The following is a 15,983-nucleotide window of genomic DNA, read 5'->3' on the forward strand; positions in this document are numbered from 1 at the left end:
GGGTGAGCCGGCACTACGCAGTGTCTTCCGAGGGCAAGGCCTTGCGCTCCCAGGCCCCGCCCTGTGCCAAGTCACTGAGAGTGGAGGCCCCGTGATCTCTTCACCTTTCTTGGGAACAAAACCCACCTCCCAAGGTTGTTGATTGGAGAGGTTCCCAATCAAAGGAGTGACTGGGAGAGAGTTCACTGATAAGTGAAGCATCGTATTAACAGTACAGTGCAGGAGGCACGTCAGTATTCCCATTGTCATCTTCATTCCAAGACCACAACCAGGACAGGAGCCCCTCCATGGATGGACCCTCAGGTGATGATGATGCAAAGGAGAAAGGAGGGTGTTTAAGCGGGTGTGTTCTGTTGTCTGCCCTCTCTAGAGGTACCTGCATTGTACCCGTTCCCAGAAAGGACACGGCATGGCGTGATGGGCTGACACAGGGGACCGGAAGGGCCCAGGGCATTGCCCACTTAGCACTCCAGCTGCAAAAGCAGCTGTATGTGTCCTGAGGCCCATGCCTCCTGGTCATAGCCGATTGGATCAAGAGAAGGCGCCTATCCAGGGAAAATCAGTCTACGGGCTGCCTACTGACCCATGGAAAAATGAGTGGGACTAATTAGATCCTCTCGTTCAAGATTCAGCCATTAGGAGGGGAGTGGTCACAGTGCTGCAGGTGGTCAGTCAGGGGTGGGGCTGGAGGGCTAGGGCAGTGCTGAATATAGTTCTAGGGGAGCAGCACCTCTCCGTGAACTGTCAGTAGCGGGGAGAGCAGGGCGGAGCAGGCAAAGGCAGAGATGATGATAATTGCTCGCGTGTATTGATTACTATGGGCCAGGCACTATTCTAAGATCACTTAATCGTAATCCACAGAGCAGGCACTATTCCACCATTCTTATTGTACAGATGAAGGAACGGCTATAGAGAGATGAAGAAACTTGCTGAAGGCCACACAGCTTGTAGTGGTAGAGCTGCCCCTTGAAGCTCAGACTGGTGACTGCAGTGTCACCCTGCTGCCTCCTTCACGGTGTGTGGCTGCTTTGGCCCCAGGCCTGGGCACTGCAGTTCCTGCCCTAGGGTTCCAGCGAGCTCCCTTTTGTCTCTTGAGTTACCTTCAGGGTGTCTCTGTTCTTTGCAACTGAAAGAGCTTGATGAAAATTCAGTTTCTGGCAGGGGATGGCGTGATCTTTTCAAATCAGGACCTCCCTGACCTCTCAGGACCCTTTGGATCAGTACCTCATGGGTCGGTTTCACAGGTCACTTAGGCATGAGGTTCCCTGCCCGTGGGTCATCATCAAAGTCTAGGCGGATGGGGAGGTTTGCTTAGTCAGAGGCTTCCCAAGCCCAAGAAATATTTGCACAGTGACGACATCTGAGTGCTGGGTGGGGGATAGGATGCAACAATGAGCACTTTGGTACCAGAAAGGAGTCTGGGTGGTGGCGGCTGAAATGCCATTCATATTTGTGCCTGCAGGAAGCACTATTAATATGAAAGTACACAAGTGGGAGCTGTGTCCTGGAAAGTGGCACGTGGGTGGAAGTCCGAGGGGGTGACAGGCAGTCTGAGGTCTGTCCCCAGACTCTAACCCTGGTCCCAGCATGATGGGTTTAGACACAGGAGCCAGGTGCCTCTCTCTCCAGTGAGGGTTCCTGTGCAAGCACAGGGTCTGCAGATGGGCAACTGGGGTAAGGCAGTGCCTGCGGCCCTCAGCAGGTCTCCACCGCTGCGTGACTCTCCAACATTCGACCAATTTAAGGTCAGCTTGGGAAACCCTGTTCCCATCAGAAGAGGATGGCAGAGCCTTCCCTCCTTCCACATTCCCTCTATTCCCCTCCCTGCAGGATGAGTTTCTAAGCCTCTTCCCCCAGGCTGGCAGACACCCCCTGCCACCTAAGGTGGCCTGTACTTCTCGCCCAAGGAGGCCATGAGCTGGGGGTTAGGGTACATGACAAGTAATTTGATACCAAGTGTTCAATCACTCAAGTCTGTAAATGTGTTACCTTAAAATAAGGCCACAGCAAGAGAAGCTGGGCACCCAAAGGCTGCAAGCAAAGCCCTTCCTTATGGGGACAGCAATGTCTGGCTGAGCGTGGCGTGGAGGGTGGGCATTGGGGGAGGCCAGGCCACAGGGAGGAGTGGCAAGAGAGGAGTCCAGATGGCCGAGAACAGCCCTGGGTTTAAGGGGAAGCTTCAGGACAGCTGTCTTCAAAAGGAGGTGGCTGCAGCCTTGGGGGTGCCATGGTGGTTCCCTGGAGTACATGAAGAAACAGAGCTTCTGTGTAAATGAGCAGCATTGTTTAGAATTATGTTGATGCAGGTTATAACATCCACAGTACATTGGTATGTGGCATAACTTATTAGGGGTGTACTGGTATGGACTTCTCAGCAGAGGTGGCCAATCTGAACAAGGCCCAGGTCTCTCCCATGCCTCCTCTCCTAGTCTTCTTCCCTGCAGCTGAAGGTGGCCCATCAGCAATACCTGAGGGGCTCTCTGTTCAGATACGAGTACTGCCTTGGCCTCTCCCAGCAATGCCCAGAGGCAGCAGGGGCTTCCGGGGTGGCCCCCTGGACAAGTCAAAGGCCAGGATCAGCCCTGCCTGGACCCCTCTTGCTTCCTCCTACCCCCTCCAGGCTTTAGCCCAGCCTCAACTGGCAACATTCTCACCAGCTCAAACCCACATTTTCCCAGAGGGTCCTCCGTCTTGTCCTTCCTTCCCCACATCCCTCCTCAGCTGGGCCCAGGTCTTGGCTTCGATGACTTCTCTGGCCTCCCTCCTCCTGCAACAGCCCCTCCTCTCCAGGGCCTGGCTCAAGGCTGGTGCGGGAGCGACATGCCCAGTGAATAAACATGCTGCTTCAGACAAGCCTGCTTCCCCTCCGAGGGTCTCTTTATTTAACCTGTAAAGTCACTGTCAGCAACTTGGCTTGGCCCTCCGCTGCTTCCAACAAGGAACTGCTTAAGTCAGGAAATGCATTGGGTGCCTTTCCTAGTACCAAAAATTGACTACAACTCTTTGGGCACCCTGAGATAAATCAACAGCATTTGCTTTTTCTTTACTTTTCTAACATAATTCCAGAAAAAAATAGATCTCTATTTTTTATATATATATATATATAAAAACTATATTTATATACACACATACATAGAGATCCTTCAACCATGAAGGATCCAGCGTCCTCTGGGGTGCCCCTTGGCCTGCCGCAGGAAAGCCAGGAGGCACCAGCTGTCTTGGGAATCATCTCGGGACATGCAGTGCTGAGCTAGTGTGCCATGGATGGGGGGTCTCCAACAGCCCTCTCCCTCCGAGGAAGGTGGAGCTATGACAAACCAGGGCAGCCCTCACCTGAGCTTTCTACACATCCTGAAATGTAAGCTGTACCTGATGGAGCTTTGAAACTAAAACCCAAAGTGCAGATACAAAAGGATTCCCTGATAAGCCTGGGGGACTGACTCCTTGGGGAAGAGTTCCAAGAGCGTCACGCAGCAGGGGCCAGGGGAGCCAGCAGGGAGGACATACACCCATAGCCCCCAGGCCCGGAAAAAGGTGTCATGGACACAGAGGCCTGCTCAGTCACAGGAGAAAGGCTGGGCTCTGTCCCCTCCTCAGGTCTGCCTCAGGCAGGGCAACCCAAAAGGCTAGGGTGAGGCTCAAATCAAGGCAAAAAAGGGCTGTGGGTGGTGAGATGTACTGGGGACAGTCCTAGAAATTGCCCACCTCCATGTTATTGGCCCTCGAGGGACCTGCATTGTAGCGTAAGACCTGCAGGAGTAATGTGTTGACTCAGGGTATTAGAAAGGACTGGATCTAGCAACCACAGGATCTAAAGCCGAGGGAGGCTGCTTGGGCTGGAACACATTTCCAGGGAGATGGGGTGGGTGGAAATGGAAGCGTAAGGGCCAGTGCTCAGTACCCCCTGGCTAGACCCCAGAGGCCCCGAAGGCACTTGGTAGCAGAGGGAAAGAGCACAGTGGGGCCCAGCTGGCCTCAGGGGGCAAAGAGGGGCAACGTGGGCATCATCTGCTAACTCCAAGTCTGGGAAGGGAACCCAGAAATCCCATCGTCTTCCCACTTGCCCAGTTTCTTCACGTCGTGACTGCCCTGGGCAAGACCTGAGAGGGATCCAGAAGTCTGTGCTGTGCTGAGAGTGGGGAGTGAGATCCCCAGACCCCCAACCAGAGGCATGGGTGAGGGTGAAGGACAATTGTGAGGCTCCCCCCTGCCCAGCTCTTGGGGTGCAAGTCTGGTCACCACAAAACTCTGCAAAAAGGCACTTAGGGTTCAAGTCAGACTGTTTCCCAAGGCACCAACAAAGAAATCCAGGAAGACCCTCTTGGCCGAGCCAGGAGAACGAGGGCTGCAGCTGCGGAGGCGTTCACTAAAGATGGATTTCCCTGAGGCCCCACACCTGATGCCACTGTCACCCCACACTGACCGCTGCCTCTCCCTCTGGCCGGCCCTCCCTCCCTGTGGCTGCAGTGTCGTCACAGCTCTCTGGGGATGATGGAGAAGGGCAGCACAGGGCTGCTGGCCTCCAGCTCCAGGGCAGTGAGGAAGCAGTCGACGGCGGCCTCGTTCTGGCCCTGGGCCTGCAGCACCTCGCCCAGGCCCTGCCACGCCTCGTGGCACGTGCTCTGCCTCTCCACGGCATCTCGAAGCACCTTCTGGGCCAGGCTCTTGTGGCCAAGCCGACTCAGCATCAGACCCTGTGGACCAAGCACAGGGCAGGGTGAGTAGGGGTCTTGGCATGGCACAGGCATCTTGGCAACTGGGCCAAGTACAGGTGCACGGGTGGCAGCAGCCATCAGCTCGAGAGGCTCCTGCGTCTCTGGCTTGGGCACTGTCAAGTGACTGTGCCTTTCCCCATGTAAATCCTACCTGTCCCTGCCCAACCCGTGCTTTAACCCCAGCCTCCTGGGAAACCCACTGCAGGAGCTCTGTTCCTGCCGGTCCCGAGGAATTGGCTTTCAAGTCACCAGACCTGGCTGTGTCACCTTGTTTGGGGGATCCTGGGCAAATCCCAGCTCTCTGGCCCTCAGTTTCCTCATCTGTAAATGGGAAAATCACAGCATCTCTCTGGAGGGCGGGGTGAGGCTGAAAGGAGTCAGGAGGTGTAAAGCTCTGAGAAGTGTCTGGCAGGAGTGTGTTCTCACTCAGTGGGACCATGCCTCTCAGTCCTTCCTGCGGCCCGGAGCTGCCCTTCACCCCAGGGATGCAGAAAGACTGAGGAGGACGCATTACGAGGCTTCATCACTGTCACCGGGGAGGAAAAGCTCAAGCATGTGTGCGTGTGCGGTGGCTCCTCAGGAAAGGGTCACAGGAGGAGAGTCAGATGGCAGGGGACAGGGTGCTGGGTGAATGGGGCGCTGGGTGAACAGGCTGGATTGGCTGAAAGATGAAAGGCCCTGGGGGTCTGGGTCAGGCGCAGGGAAGCTTGGCCCTGCTGTTTGGCTCAAACAACCCTGTTACCAAAGAGATAGAGGAACTAACAGGAATTGTCATAAGAGGCTGGGAAGTGAAACTGGCACCCCGTCCCCTCTATATCCTCTTTTACCCACGCTGGGAAGTGGGTAGCGAGGACAGGGTAGTGAGCAGAGGCAGAGGGGCAGGGCCCCCTTTCAGCAGAAAGGCTGCTCTGCGCCGTCCCACTGATCCCTGTTTCAGCCCTGAGGGTGGCATGAGATGGTCCCTCGGGGGGACCCTTCTCTTGTTAAAAGACGGGAGGTAAAACCCACCACTGACTTCCTGGACAGGCGGGGGCCGCAGTCGGGGTGGGGAGCTGCGTTCTATGTGCCTGGAGCCCCCTCTCCAGTGCCCGCCCACTGATGGCCATGTACATTTTTAGCTGGAACATTTTCCTCCTCAGCGAGCACCCCAGAGTTAGGCCCTCTGTTGCTATGGAGACGTGCTGGGGAAGATGCGCATGCCTGGTTTCATCAAGTCCTCAGAGAGCTTGGAACACAACCAATTCGGCGGGAGTGAAAGATGGCGCTCAGGAAGCCCTAGGAAAAGCCTCTCCCTCTCCATAGGTGCTGGCTGGAGATCTTGTGGCCAGGGGGCGGGGGAGGAAGAGGCTGTCCTCACAGAGCCTCTGTTAGCCCCGGGCAACGCTGTACCAAGGAACCACACACATGGATGAGGCGTGCAGAGGCCAGGGGAGGACAGGGTGGCTGCGGGCGGGGTGGAGCCTCAGGCAGGGTCTTCCGCTCTCGCCAGATGGGAGTGGTGCTGACTCAGGGCTGCCTGGGACCAAGGGTAGTGGCCAGGCTGGCCAGCAGGGCACGAGGCCTAGCTGTTCTGCCCACACGGCCCAAGGGCCAGACCCCAGCAGCTCACAATGGAACAGAGCCCACAGGGAGGAGGGAAGGAAGGCCAGCCGACGGCTGCCAGACACAAAATTGAGCACCAAAAATGAAGGGTTTGAGCCCTGTGAGTTCTGCCCAGGAGGGAGCAACACAGGACAGAAGGGAAAGGCCGGCAAGGCCTCTCAGGGAGGGGCAGGCCCGGAGTGGCTTCCACACGTTAAGTTTTCTGTATTAAGCTTCCACATGGGATTTTGTTTGAAAAAAGGGCTCAACTGCTAAAAACAAGTTTGAAAACCCCTGATATCAAGAAGTATGTGGGTGTCTGGGAAGGGGCCAGATGTGTCTGCAGGCTGGTGTGTGTGTGTGTATTTTATTCTCAGTTTGGGAGGTTTGCAGTAACTTCCTCTGTGTGTCTGTAGAGAGTTTAAAGCCCAGGGCTTGGTGGCCGGAAGCCCTGGCCAGGTTGGAATCCCAGCTCTGCCACTGACAAGCGCTGTGACCGTGGACAAATGGCCAGCTTTCTCTGAGTTGTGGTTTCCTCATCTGTAAACCAAGCAATGAACTGTCCCTCCTCGTGGGGCTCTTGTGAGGAGTCTGCAATGATGAATTGGAAAAATCACCGCAGGGGCAGACAGCAAACAGCAGCACCTCCAAGATGAGCAGAGGGTCCTTCTGGGCGGGGAGCAGGTGGATGGCTGATCTCTCTAGAAGCTGGGAGAGGGCATGGCTCTCTGTGGGGGAGGACTGTAGGCTAGGGTGGGTTGGCTCATGTCCCCCCACCCTGGGGTGTTGACCTTAGAGCCTGAAAGGAGACACCGGGCTGGGGTCAGGCTGGGGCCCAGAGGCCCAGGGCCTGTAACAGGATCTTCTGCCACCTGCCCCTGACACCAGCCCAGTTCATGTTTGGTAGCAACTCAGCGCTGTTTGCTGCCTGACAACTGGGCAAGACAGCCCCAGGAAGATGCGAGGTCTCACCGACTCTGCCCTGAGCCCAGCGCTGCATCTAGGGCCTGCAGACAATCCTCCTGGCACCCCGACCCTCCCAGAGAACAGGCCTCCAGAGAGATGGTGGCAACAAGAACTGGCATCTCAATTGCATCCAAATGTCCCAAGTGAATCCCCCATCCCCCATCCTGGTGAGGGGGTGCCCCACGCTGAGAGAGGAGATCAGATCTGCTGAGAGGCTCCCAGTTTTGACCTTCCCTTGGGAGATGCCACAGCTGTGCTGGCAGCCCACAGGGATTTGAAAGTTGTTTATGGTGATCAGACACCATAACTCCAAGGGGGCGCTTTGGGCTGGTTATAGCCACAAACATGGTTCCAGGGAGGTGCAGGGCTCTGGGGGAAGTCCCCAGAAATTCCCACCTCAGGACCCTCCTCCTTCTCTCCCTTCCTGATCTCAGGGAGTGGGGATGTGTGGCCACATCTCAAGTGCTCGAGACCCTGCTCTCCCAGGAAGCCTTCCCTGAGGACGGAGTTCCTCCTGACCACACAACCGCCTCCACGTCATGCTTAGTTACTGTGGAGCTCATGGATGCGATCCCTGTCCTGCCCCTCCCGAGGCTGAGAGGGATAGAGCCCCAGCCTCCTGCCTGCTTTGTTATTCCCCAAAGGACAGCAGCTCAACAGGGCTCAGAGCTCAGGATGTAGCCCAAACACAGAGCCAGGGAACTCAGAGGCACCCCACACTTACAGATGTGGGCCTCCGACCAGGGATGCTGCCCACGTGGAGCTTGGCAAGCCTTGCCTCTTACGGCCACGAAGGCGCAGAACCTAAGGGGCCCAGGGTCTCGCTGGTCTGGGCTCACACTCAGCGGGGAGCCTCCCTGTGGGACCCAGGTCCTTTGCAGAGGCAGTGTGTGGCCAGGGGCTGTGGCCTGGGAGTGGATGAGGGAAAGGGCCTTGCCTTTTCAGAATCCACTGCACACCATCCCACCCCGTAAGTTCAGTGCCTGATGATGCCCTCCAAGGGCGGAGCAGTACAGAGGTCTAGGGGTGCGCATGCCTCTTCTTCTTTTGAGGGGGGCCTGCCCTGGGAAGCAGCCTTGGCGCTAGGCCAGCTGTGGGCCAGGCTGAGCCCTCCCTCCCCACCCCTGCCCTCAAGTATTTATAGAAGTTATTTTGGGAATTTTCTCTCTGAGCTCAAGGCACATTCCTGGGATTCTGTAACAGCCTTTCCAGCTGGGAAGCCAGGAATCAGCTGGAAGCTGCAGGAGCCTTCTGGTCCCTGGAGCCTGCCTTTGGGGACACCAGGGCTGCTGGGAGGAGCCTGCTGTACAGGAAGGGCCCTCCCTCTCGCCACCCTGGAACATGGACACACCCTTCCAGGGAGGCCCGCATTCCAGCCCAGCTCCGGGCTCTCTGGCGTTCCGGGTTCTCTCAGGTGTGTCAGCCTCAACCTGTCCAACCAGACCTGGAACGGGAAGGAGGGAGGCACCTCTCCAGGCTGAGAACCTCCCACTCCCATCACCACCGCCTTCCTGGAGCCAGGGCAGCTCCAAAGCCACAGGGTCCCACTTCCCTGATGTGGGAAGGGGGGCAAACCCTTCCAGCTCCACCCAGTGCTGGGGTGGGATGTGTTCACCCCAGAGCCCCCTGGGCCTCAAAGGAAGAGGCTCCTGCTGAGAAGAGCCCAGACTCACGTGGAGCCCAACCTAGGTGGGGTCTCCTGGGGTAGGGGGTGCCCGTCCCTTTCTCTTTTGGGTCCTTTACAAGTGAGATGTTGAAGAACACCAGCAGGCCTCTTCAGCTGGGGCTAAGGGTTGTCTGTTTTCAGAGGGGCAGGGGCCAGCGGCCAGAGGCCAGATGGGTCACACCCTGGGGGACTCTGGAGCCTGACAAGCCACCAGGAAATTGACTTCCTTGTCAGCCATCTCCTCTGGGCAGGGGCTGGGCCTTTTCTCCTCCCCTTCCTGGGCTGGTATCAGGTTCTAGGTCTATAAGGGCCTTTGCCCATCCTGGAGCACTGCCTGGCCCAGTCCTCCAGGTCAGTCAAGAGGCTGTGGCTAGGCCTCTGGATCCCTGGTTCTAGAAGTGAGTCCCCGTGATGGGGAGTGAGAAGGGGCCCAGTCACAGAAGCTCCCCTCTCTGGGCAGGAGGTACAGCCTAAGGCACAGTGAAGGTCAGTTTGGGGAAGGGGCTGCTGGACAGGGAAAAAGGACCACGTCACCTTCTCTTTCCATGTAGGGTGAGTCTTTCTAACTCTTTCTGAAAAAATGGATTCTGGAGCTTAATGAAGCCAGCAGTGCTCAAGTATCATTCAGATCTGAATCTATGACAGGCTCTTCATCAGGGTTGGTGATGGACTTCAGGAGCCTACATCAGCTTAAGGTTTTCCCAAAGTCCTGATCCAGGGCTCAGGGTGTGTGTGGGGGGTTGTGCCAGCCCAGGGATAAGGTGGGTATGGAGGGGCCTCTGATCCCCATTGAGCAGGGGCTGGGAGACACACCCTCGCACCCCCTACACCGTGGGCCTGCAGAACCCTTTACTTTCATCTCTTCCACTTTCCCATCAGGTAGTGTGACCTCAGGCACTAGTGGTGAGGGGTGAAGAGAGCACTCACAATAAAATCACCTCATCAGAGGTCACACAGCCAAGATGCTCCTATTGAACTTCCCTGCCCAGAAGAAGCAAGATTCCATGTCCTTTCATGGCCTAGACACCTCTAAGCCGCCTGCCACAGCTCAGGAAATGAACTTGGAGAAAGAAGCCTAGAGCTGGTGGTGCGTCTTGGACCCTGAGACATGGGGCATAGGCGGCAGAGGCCACTGTCCCCAGGAACCCGGGACCCTGCTGTTTATGCACTGAGCCCCACCCAGTGTCAGGGCGCCTCCAAAATGCTAGGCACTGAGTGTCACTCCTCAGCTGCTCAGAACATCCTTCCTCCTTCAACTCAGAAAACAGATGCTGAACCAGATGCTGAACTGGCATGACGGTAGGCCAGGGCCTTCCCTGAGCCTGCCACGGCAGAACCTCCGCCCCAACGGGTGCAGATTACCCAAGGTCTCTCCCTCGTCCCTCAACTCATTCTTCCCCACAAAGCAGGCTGCCCTCCCTGTAGCTAAGGTCAGCCTGGGCCTTGCACTGTGTGCACTCTTGTCCTATCCACGGGGCAGCTAGGGTCTGTCACCTTGGCCAGACTCCCCTGTGGACTCAGTGGGGATGGGGTGGCTTTATTGCAATGAGTCTCTGGGGCTTGGCACCAGGTTTCCGCTCCCCACCAAGAACCAACAGCATCTGAACATGGCCTGGCAGCTATGCTTCAAAGTGAAAAATGTAAAAATAACTCTAATGACTGGACCATTAACTTACAGAATTATTTAACCTAACTCTAAAGGTGCCTAATTCTAAATTCCCTAGGTGCTTGGTATAGCAAGGCTCATTTTACAGATGAGAATACTGAAGTTCTGAGAGGCTATGGAACTTGGTCAGTGAGTGAAGGCAAAGTGGGACTCAGGTCCAGGTCAGATGAACTTGAAGGCCCTGCTCCAACCTGCAGGTGCCTCCTCCAGAGCCAGCTCTGATACTCATTTTAAAAATCATCCCAGCCAACCAACCCTAGGAGAACCTCAAAGGCAGCTTGGAGGTCCCTGTCCCTGCCAGGCACTCCCTCCCTGTCTTCTCAGCACCCTGCTGGCATCACAAGGAAATCTGGGCCAAAGACCCTCATCCCACAGTAAGTATGGTCCCACAGAAACCAGCCAAGGGGGGGCTCAGGCCACGGCCACATGCCACCAAGTCATCTATGTGAATATAGTGATAAAAATGCCCAATGTTGACTTATCTTTTCACAGCTTTCAGTTCACCTGAGCTCTAAAACTACTCCTTGAAGTCACAAGAGAGTCTAAATTATCACCCCAATTTGACAGGAGAAAAAACTGACCAAGTGCTATGGTTTAAATGTGTCCCCCAAAATTCATGTGTTAGAAACTGAAGCCTCAATCAGCAGAATTGAAGTGTGAGACCTTCCAGAAGTGATGAGGTCTGGCGGGCTTTGCCCTCCTGAATGGACTGATGCTGTTATCTCGGGAGCGGGTTCCTGACAAAAGGATGAGTTCAGCTTCCCCTTCTCTCACACTCTCTTGCCCCTCCACCTTCTGCCATGGGATGAGGCAGCAAGAAGGCCCTCACCAGATGTGGCCCTCGATCTTCAACTTCTCAGCCTCCGGAATTGTGAGCAAATAAGTTTCTGCTTATTGTAAATTACTATTAAAAAATATATTTTTAAAAAGGCCACGCATGGTGGCTCATGCCTATAATCCCAGAACTTTTGGAGGTTGAGGTGGGAGGATTCCTTGAGCCCAGGAGTTCAAGACTAACTTGGGCAACATAGTGAGACCTTGTCTCTACAAAAAATAGAAACAAAATAAAATAATAATAAATTACCCAGTCTCAGGTATTCTGTTACAGCAACACAAAATGGACTGAGACACCTGGCGAGGAAAGTAACCCTCAGGCGCCCCCATAACGCAGGGCGGGTTGTCTTAGGTTTGTCACCTCTCGTGTCTGGTCCAACCCTCCATGATGGGGGAGGGGCCAGCCAGCAGCGGGAGGGAGTGACGGATGAAGCTCTGTGCGGCCACAGTTCATCCTTTTGGCCTTAGAGACCAGAGCCTTCTTGATGGAGTCCCAGAGCACCTAAAAAGGCCCAGCCCAGAGCCTCAGGGCTTGGATAGGCAGAGCTCTGGACCTCAGTGACTCAGGTCCCCCCTTGGGAGGTACCAGGGGTAGTGGTAGGGGGCTTCTGGGGACTTAAGATGTGCCCCCTCATGCCACAGCCTGGGGTGAGAGATGAGAGGCTCTGAGGCCATCCCCACGCTCTTGATCCCGCAAACCCACTTAAAGAATGAGGTGGCCTGCTATACACTGGCAGCAAGAGGGAACCAATTAAGGAAAATCATTCATCGTCACTCTGTCATCAAGAGGACTGCAGATAACAACGCTGTCTTCCTGTCTCTCCAGGGGCATTTGGAGAGAGAAGAAGCTGGGTCACATGCCAGGAATGCTTTAGAAACTGCATCCCAGGAATTACATTACTAGAGCCAAAGCTCAGGCAGAGCCATCTCCCCACTCCTGCAGGGGTGCCTGACAGGGAGAGGTTCTGGAGAGCCTGGAACTCCCTCACCAAGAAGAAAGCATGAGGAGGGGAGGGGCTGGGGTACGGGAGGGACCAGGAAACTCCTCCTCTCCAGAGTCTGCCCCTGGGAGAAGAGGGCAGAGTGCCACCCAGACACCTTGCCTGCCCACTCATGCCTGCGGGTGTCAAGTTGTCTCTTGCAGTGCAGACAAACTGCACAAAAGTGTCCACACTCTCCTTAGCCAAGCTGAGGGCAGGGAGAGTTGGTGGCTCTGTGGCTAGGGCTAGGACCTTCTTCAGGGGCTGCTGAAGGGTAGCAGAACACGCCACCCCAAAATATGTCACTTGGGCATAAGGACTGTATTGAGCTGAAGGCAACTGAGAAGAAGCAGAGACAAGAAAAGCTCTCTGCCTTCCCCCTATTTGCCTAAAAGCCGGACATATACATTTATAAGCGTGTCCCTCCTCCCCTCAACCAGGAAGGACAAAGGCTGATCACAGAAGACAGTGTTAAAACCTTATCAGCCTGGAGACTGCACAAAGGAATCTACATAACAAGCTCTGCTAACTAGCCTTTAACTACCATTAGTTTCCCATTGATTTGTCTTCCCACAATTTTCCATCCCCAGAGACTCCAAGTCCTTTTTCTTTGTCTCTTGCTTCTTTTAAATTGTATGCTCTTGGTTGAAAATGCTATGTAAGCCAGAGTTCTAAGCTACCTCTTTTGTTTGTTTGTTTGTTTGTTTGTTTTTGAGACAGACTCTCGCTCTGTCGCCCAGGCTGGAGTGCAGTGGCGTGATCTCGGCTCACTGCAAGCTCTGCCTCCCGGGTTCACGTCATTCTCCTGCCTTAGCCTCCTAAGTAGCTGGGACTACAGGTGCCCGCTACCTCACCTGGCTAATTGTTTGTATTTTTAGTAGAGATAGGGTTTCACAGGATGGTCTAGATCTCCTGACCTTGTGATCAGCCTCCCAAAGTGCTGGGATTACAGGTGTGAGCCACCGTGCCAGACCTCTAAGCTACCTCTTTAAGCTTTTCTCATTTTTCCTGAGGATCTCCCATGAGAACATTTTATACATGTTAATAAAGTTCTGTTTGTTTTTCCTTGTTAATCTGTCTTCTGTTACCAGGGTCCGAGCTAAGAACTCAGAAAGGTAGAGAGAAAATGGTTTTTTCCTTCCCTACACTGGGAAACCAAGTCAAGCCACTCATTCTATGAGGTGCTCTAATCTCAGCTTCATGACCAACCAATGACCCTCCCATCACGAAAGTCAGGTGACCTCAAAGGAACCCCCTCCTGGGAGGGCTCTTAATGACCCAACCAGTCTACCAGTCACTGTTGGAGCTCCCTGGTTTCCTCAGGTACCTATTCTGCCCTTGGAAGTGCCTGGTGCAGAGGGGATCCGGGGAGGTGGCAGGGCAGAGATAAGCTCCAAGAGAAGTGCAGGCTGCTGGGGGTCCCTTCCTGGCCAAGCCTTGAAGCTCTCTCTGAAGAGCAGTATCAACCGGCGACTCCTATGCATCCTGGGAGGCCTCTGCCTGCCTTCTCACGTTTCAGGCAGGCAGGCAAAGTTCAGCCTTCCCCTTCTTGGCTAGAATTTTCTGCCAGTGAATTCGGTTCTGAATACCCCAGCCGAGTGGGATTTCCAGCTACCTGGAGAGAAGTCTGGGACCACGCTGGCAGACTGTCAGGACCTGCTCCTGTGATTTGATTTCCACTGCAGAGAGCACACTTCTTTTTCTTTCTATACTTGCCAGTTTCCCGGAGGCCCCTGGCCATCCTTGAGCCCGGTGCAGACAGCAGCCAGCAGGACCAGAGCCTGATGGACAAACTCGGGACAAACTGTGCTGGTTCTCTTGCCCAGCAGAGAACTGCCAAGGTGGCATCTCCTTCCTGCCTGGTCTGGGTAGAAAACCCTGAGCTGAACCCAGAGCAGGGCTAGAACCACAGAAACATCTCTTATTGCATCTAGGGCAGGGACAGGGGGACAGGGAGAGTAGAGAATCCACTCTTGGCCAAAGCCTATATTCTTAGAGACATGGGGCCCCTGGCCCCTAAGAGCAAAGTCTTCAACTCCCACTGGGCTTTCTTTAGCCTCTTGGCACTTGCCAACCCCATTCTAAGGACTAGAGGGCCAAACCCAGCACCCACACAGCACAGTAAGAATATCTTCACCGACCACTTTCCAGACCTCAGGGAGCAGGACCCACCATGACCTCAGAGGGCTCGCTGGGGGCCCTAAGCTCCTCTAGCCCAGGCCTGTGGGTGGCTGTGCCCTTAGGGGAGGGGAGGCTCTCCTCCTTGTACTGATCAGAGGCCAACGTCCTCATAAAGTCACAGTGGCATGGTAAGGCCAGAGCGTCCTCCCTGGAAGCCTGGCCTGACTCCACAGCAGGGATACCACCTCCCTTCCACATTCCTCTCTTGGTAATTCTCCAAGGCTGTACCAACCTCCAGAGTTCACAAAGGCTCAGATGACTGATGTGTCTCTTTCCTCTACTATTTTTACAATGAATCCCTTACAAAAATGTGAAACTGACTTAGAATGACAGCTAGTCGTTCCTATCATGTTGTATCACATTGAAAAAGATTCCAAGATCACATCTTTGCTCGGTGGGAAAAAGGTGCTGTGATTGCTTAGCAATATCTGACACTGGTGAGGGACTGAAGGGGAGTGGGATCTTCCGCGCTATGCTTTGCTGTCTCTGGGATTGCACTGCAGACGTTTACACTTTCACATGCATCACCTCATTATGATTAGAACAACACTATGGCCCAGGAACAACGAGGATCGTTATCTACAAAAGGGGACACCAGGAGCATGCAAGTTAAGCGTGTCTTTTCCTAAGTCCCCCAAGTGGATCAGGGCCAGAGCCAGGATTAGACCCCAGATGTCCTGAGTCTCAGGCCAGCACAGGGAAGACACTTAGATCTGGGAACACTTAAGATCGACTCACTAAAGCATTCAAATGTCTTTAGAAAATGAGTGCTTAGCAAATCTTCCCCAGGCTGAACATTTGCTATTCTTTATGCGTATGTGTGGGATGCTGGCAGGAACAGAGCCTGTAGATGGGATGGGCTGCCCACGCAGAAGCCGAATGCCCCTCTGGTTGCTTGTAACTTTAAAAGAGGGCAGGCCTGGCTCCAACTTGCTCCAATTTCATCAAATCAGCAAGGCACCCCAGGAAGGAAAAAGGGACCACTTCAGAAACATCTGCAGGGAGCCACTCTGGATGGCTATTCAGTTACCATGGAAACCTACCCTTGGAAACTGCTTCAATTTCAGGAAAATAGCTACAAACAATAATAAGCATAAATGAAAAATGGTACACTGTTACTTCAAAATTGTACTTGTTATTGGATTTTGTTGGGTTTTCAGGGCTGAGCCTGCAGGCTCATATCCGTGAACACAGTGGAAGGCAGACATCTCTGCCTGGCTGCAGGCCTAATGATATAGCCCACACCCTCCCTCCCACTGCCCTAATCAAGTTTCTGGATGTGACCTCTGGCGAGGCATTTATCAGAGAAGCTGATGTCTAAATTGAGGGAGGAAGGAGGAAGCCTCTTGCAGAAGGCAAACATTTGTTGAGTTGACTGGAAGGCAATGCAGCCA

At 54.4% G+C, this 15,983-nt stretch overlaps 1 protein-coding gene across 6 annotated transcripts in view; it reads right to left on the minus strand.

Annotated features, from left to right (window-relative positions):
• Positions 1–4,262: 4,262 nt before the first annotated feature.
• Positions 4,263–15,983, minus strand: part of TTC7A (tetratricopeptide repeat domain 7A) — a 153,846-nt gene continuing 142,125 nt past the window's right edge. For all 6 annotated transcript variants that reach the window (XM_077959626.1, XM_077959629.1, XM_077959628.1 and 3 more), the window contains one exon: positions 4,263–4,694. In XM_077959626.1, coding sequence (XP_077815752.1) covers positions 4,473–4,694 — 222 coding nt within the window. In that variant the 3' untranslated portion in view covers positions 4,263–4,472. The remainder of the gene's footprint in view (positions 4,695–15,983) is intronic.

Source organism: Macaca mulatta, chromosome 13 (genome assembly GCF_049350105.2).
Source record: "Macaca mulatta isolate MMU2019108-1 chromosome 13, T2T-MMU8v2.0, whole genome shotgun sequence".
Lineage (NCBI taxonomy): Eukaryota > Metazoa > Chordata > Mammalia > Primates > Cercopithecidae > Macaca > Macaca mulatta.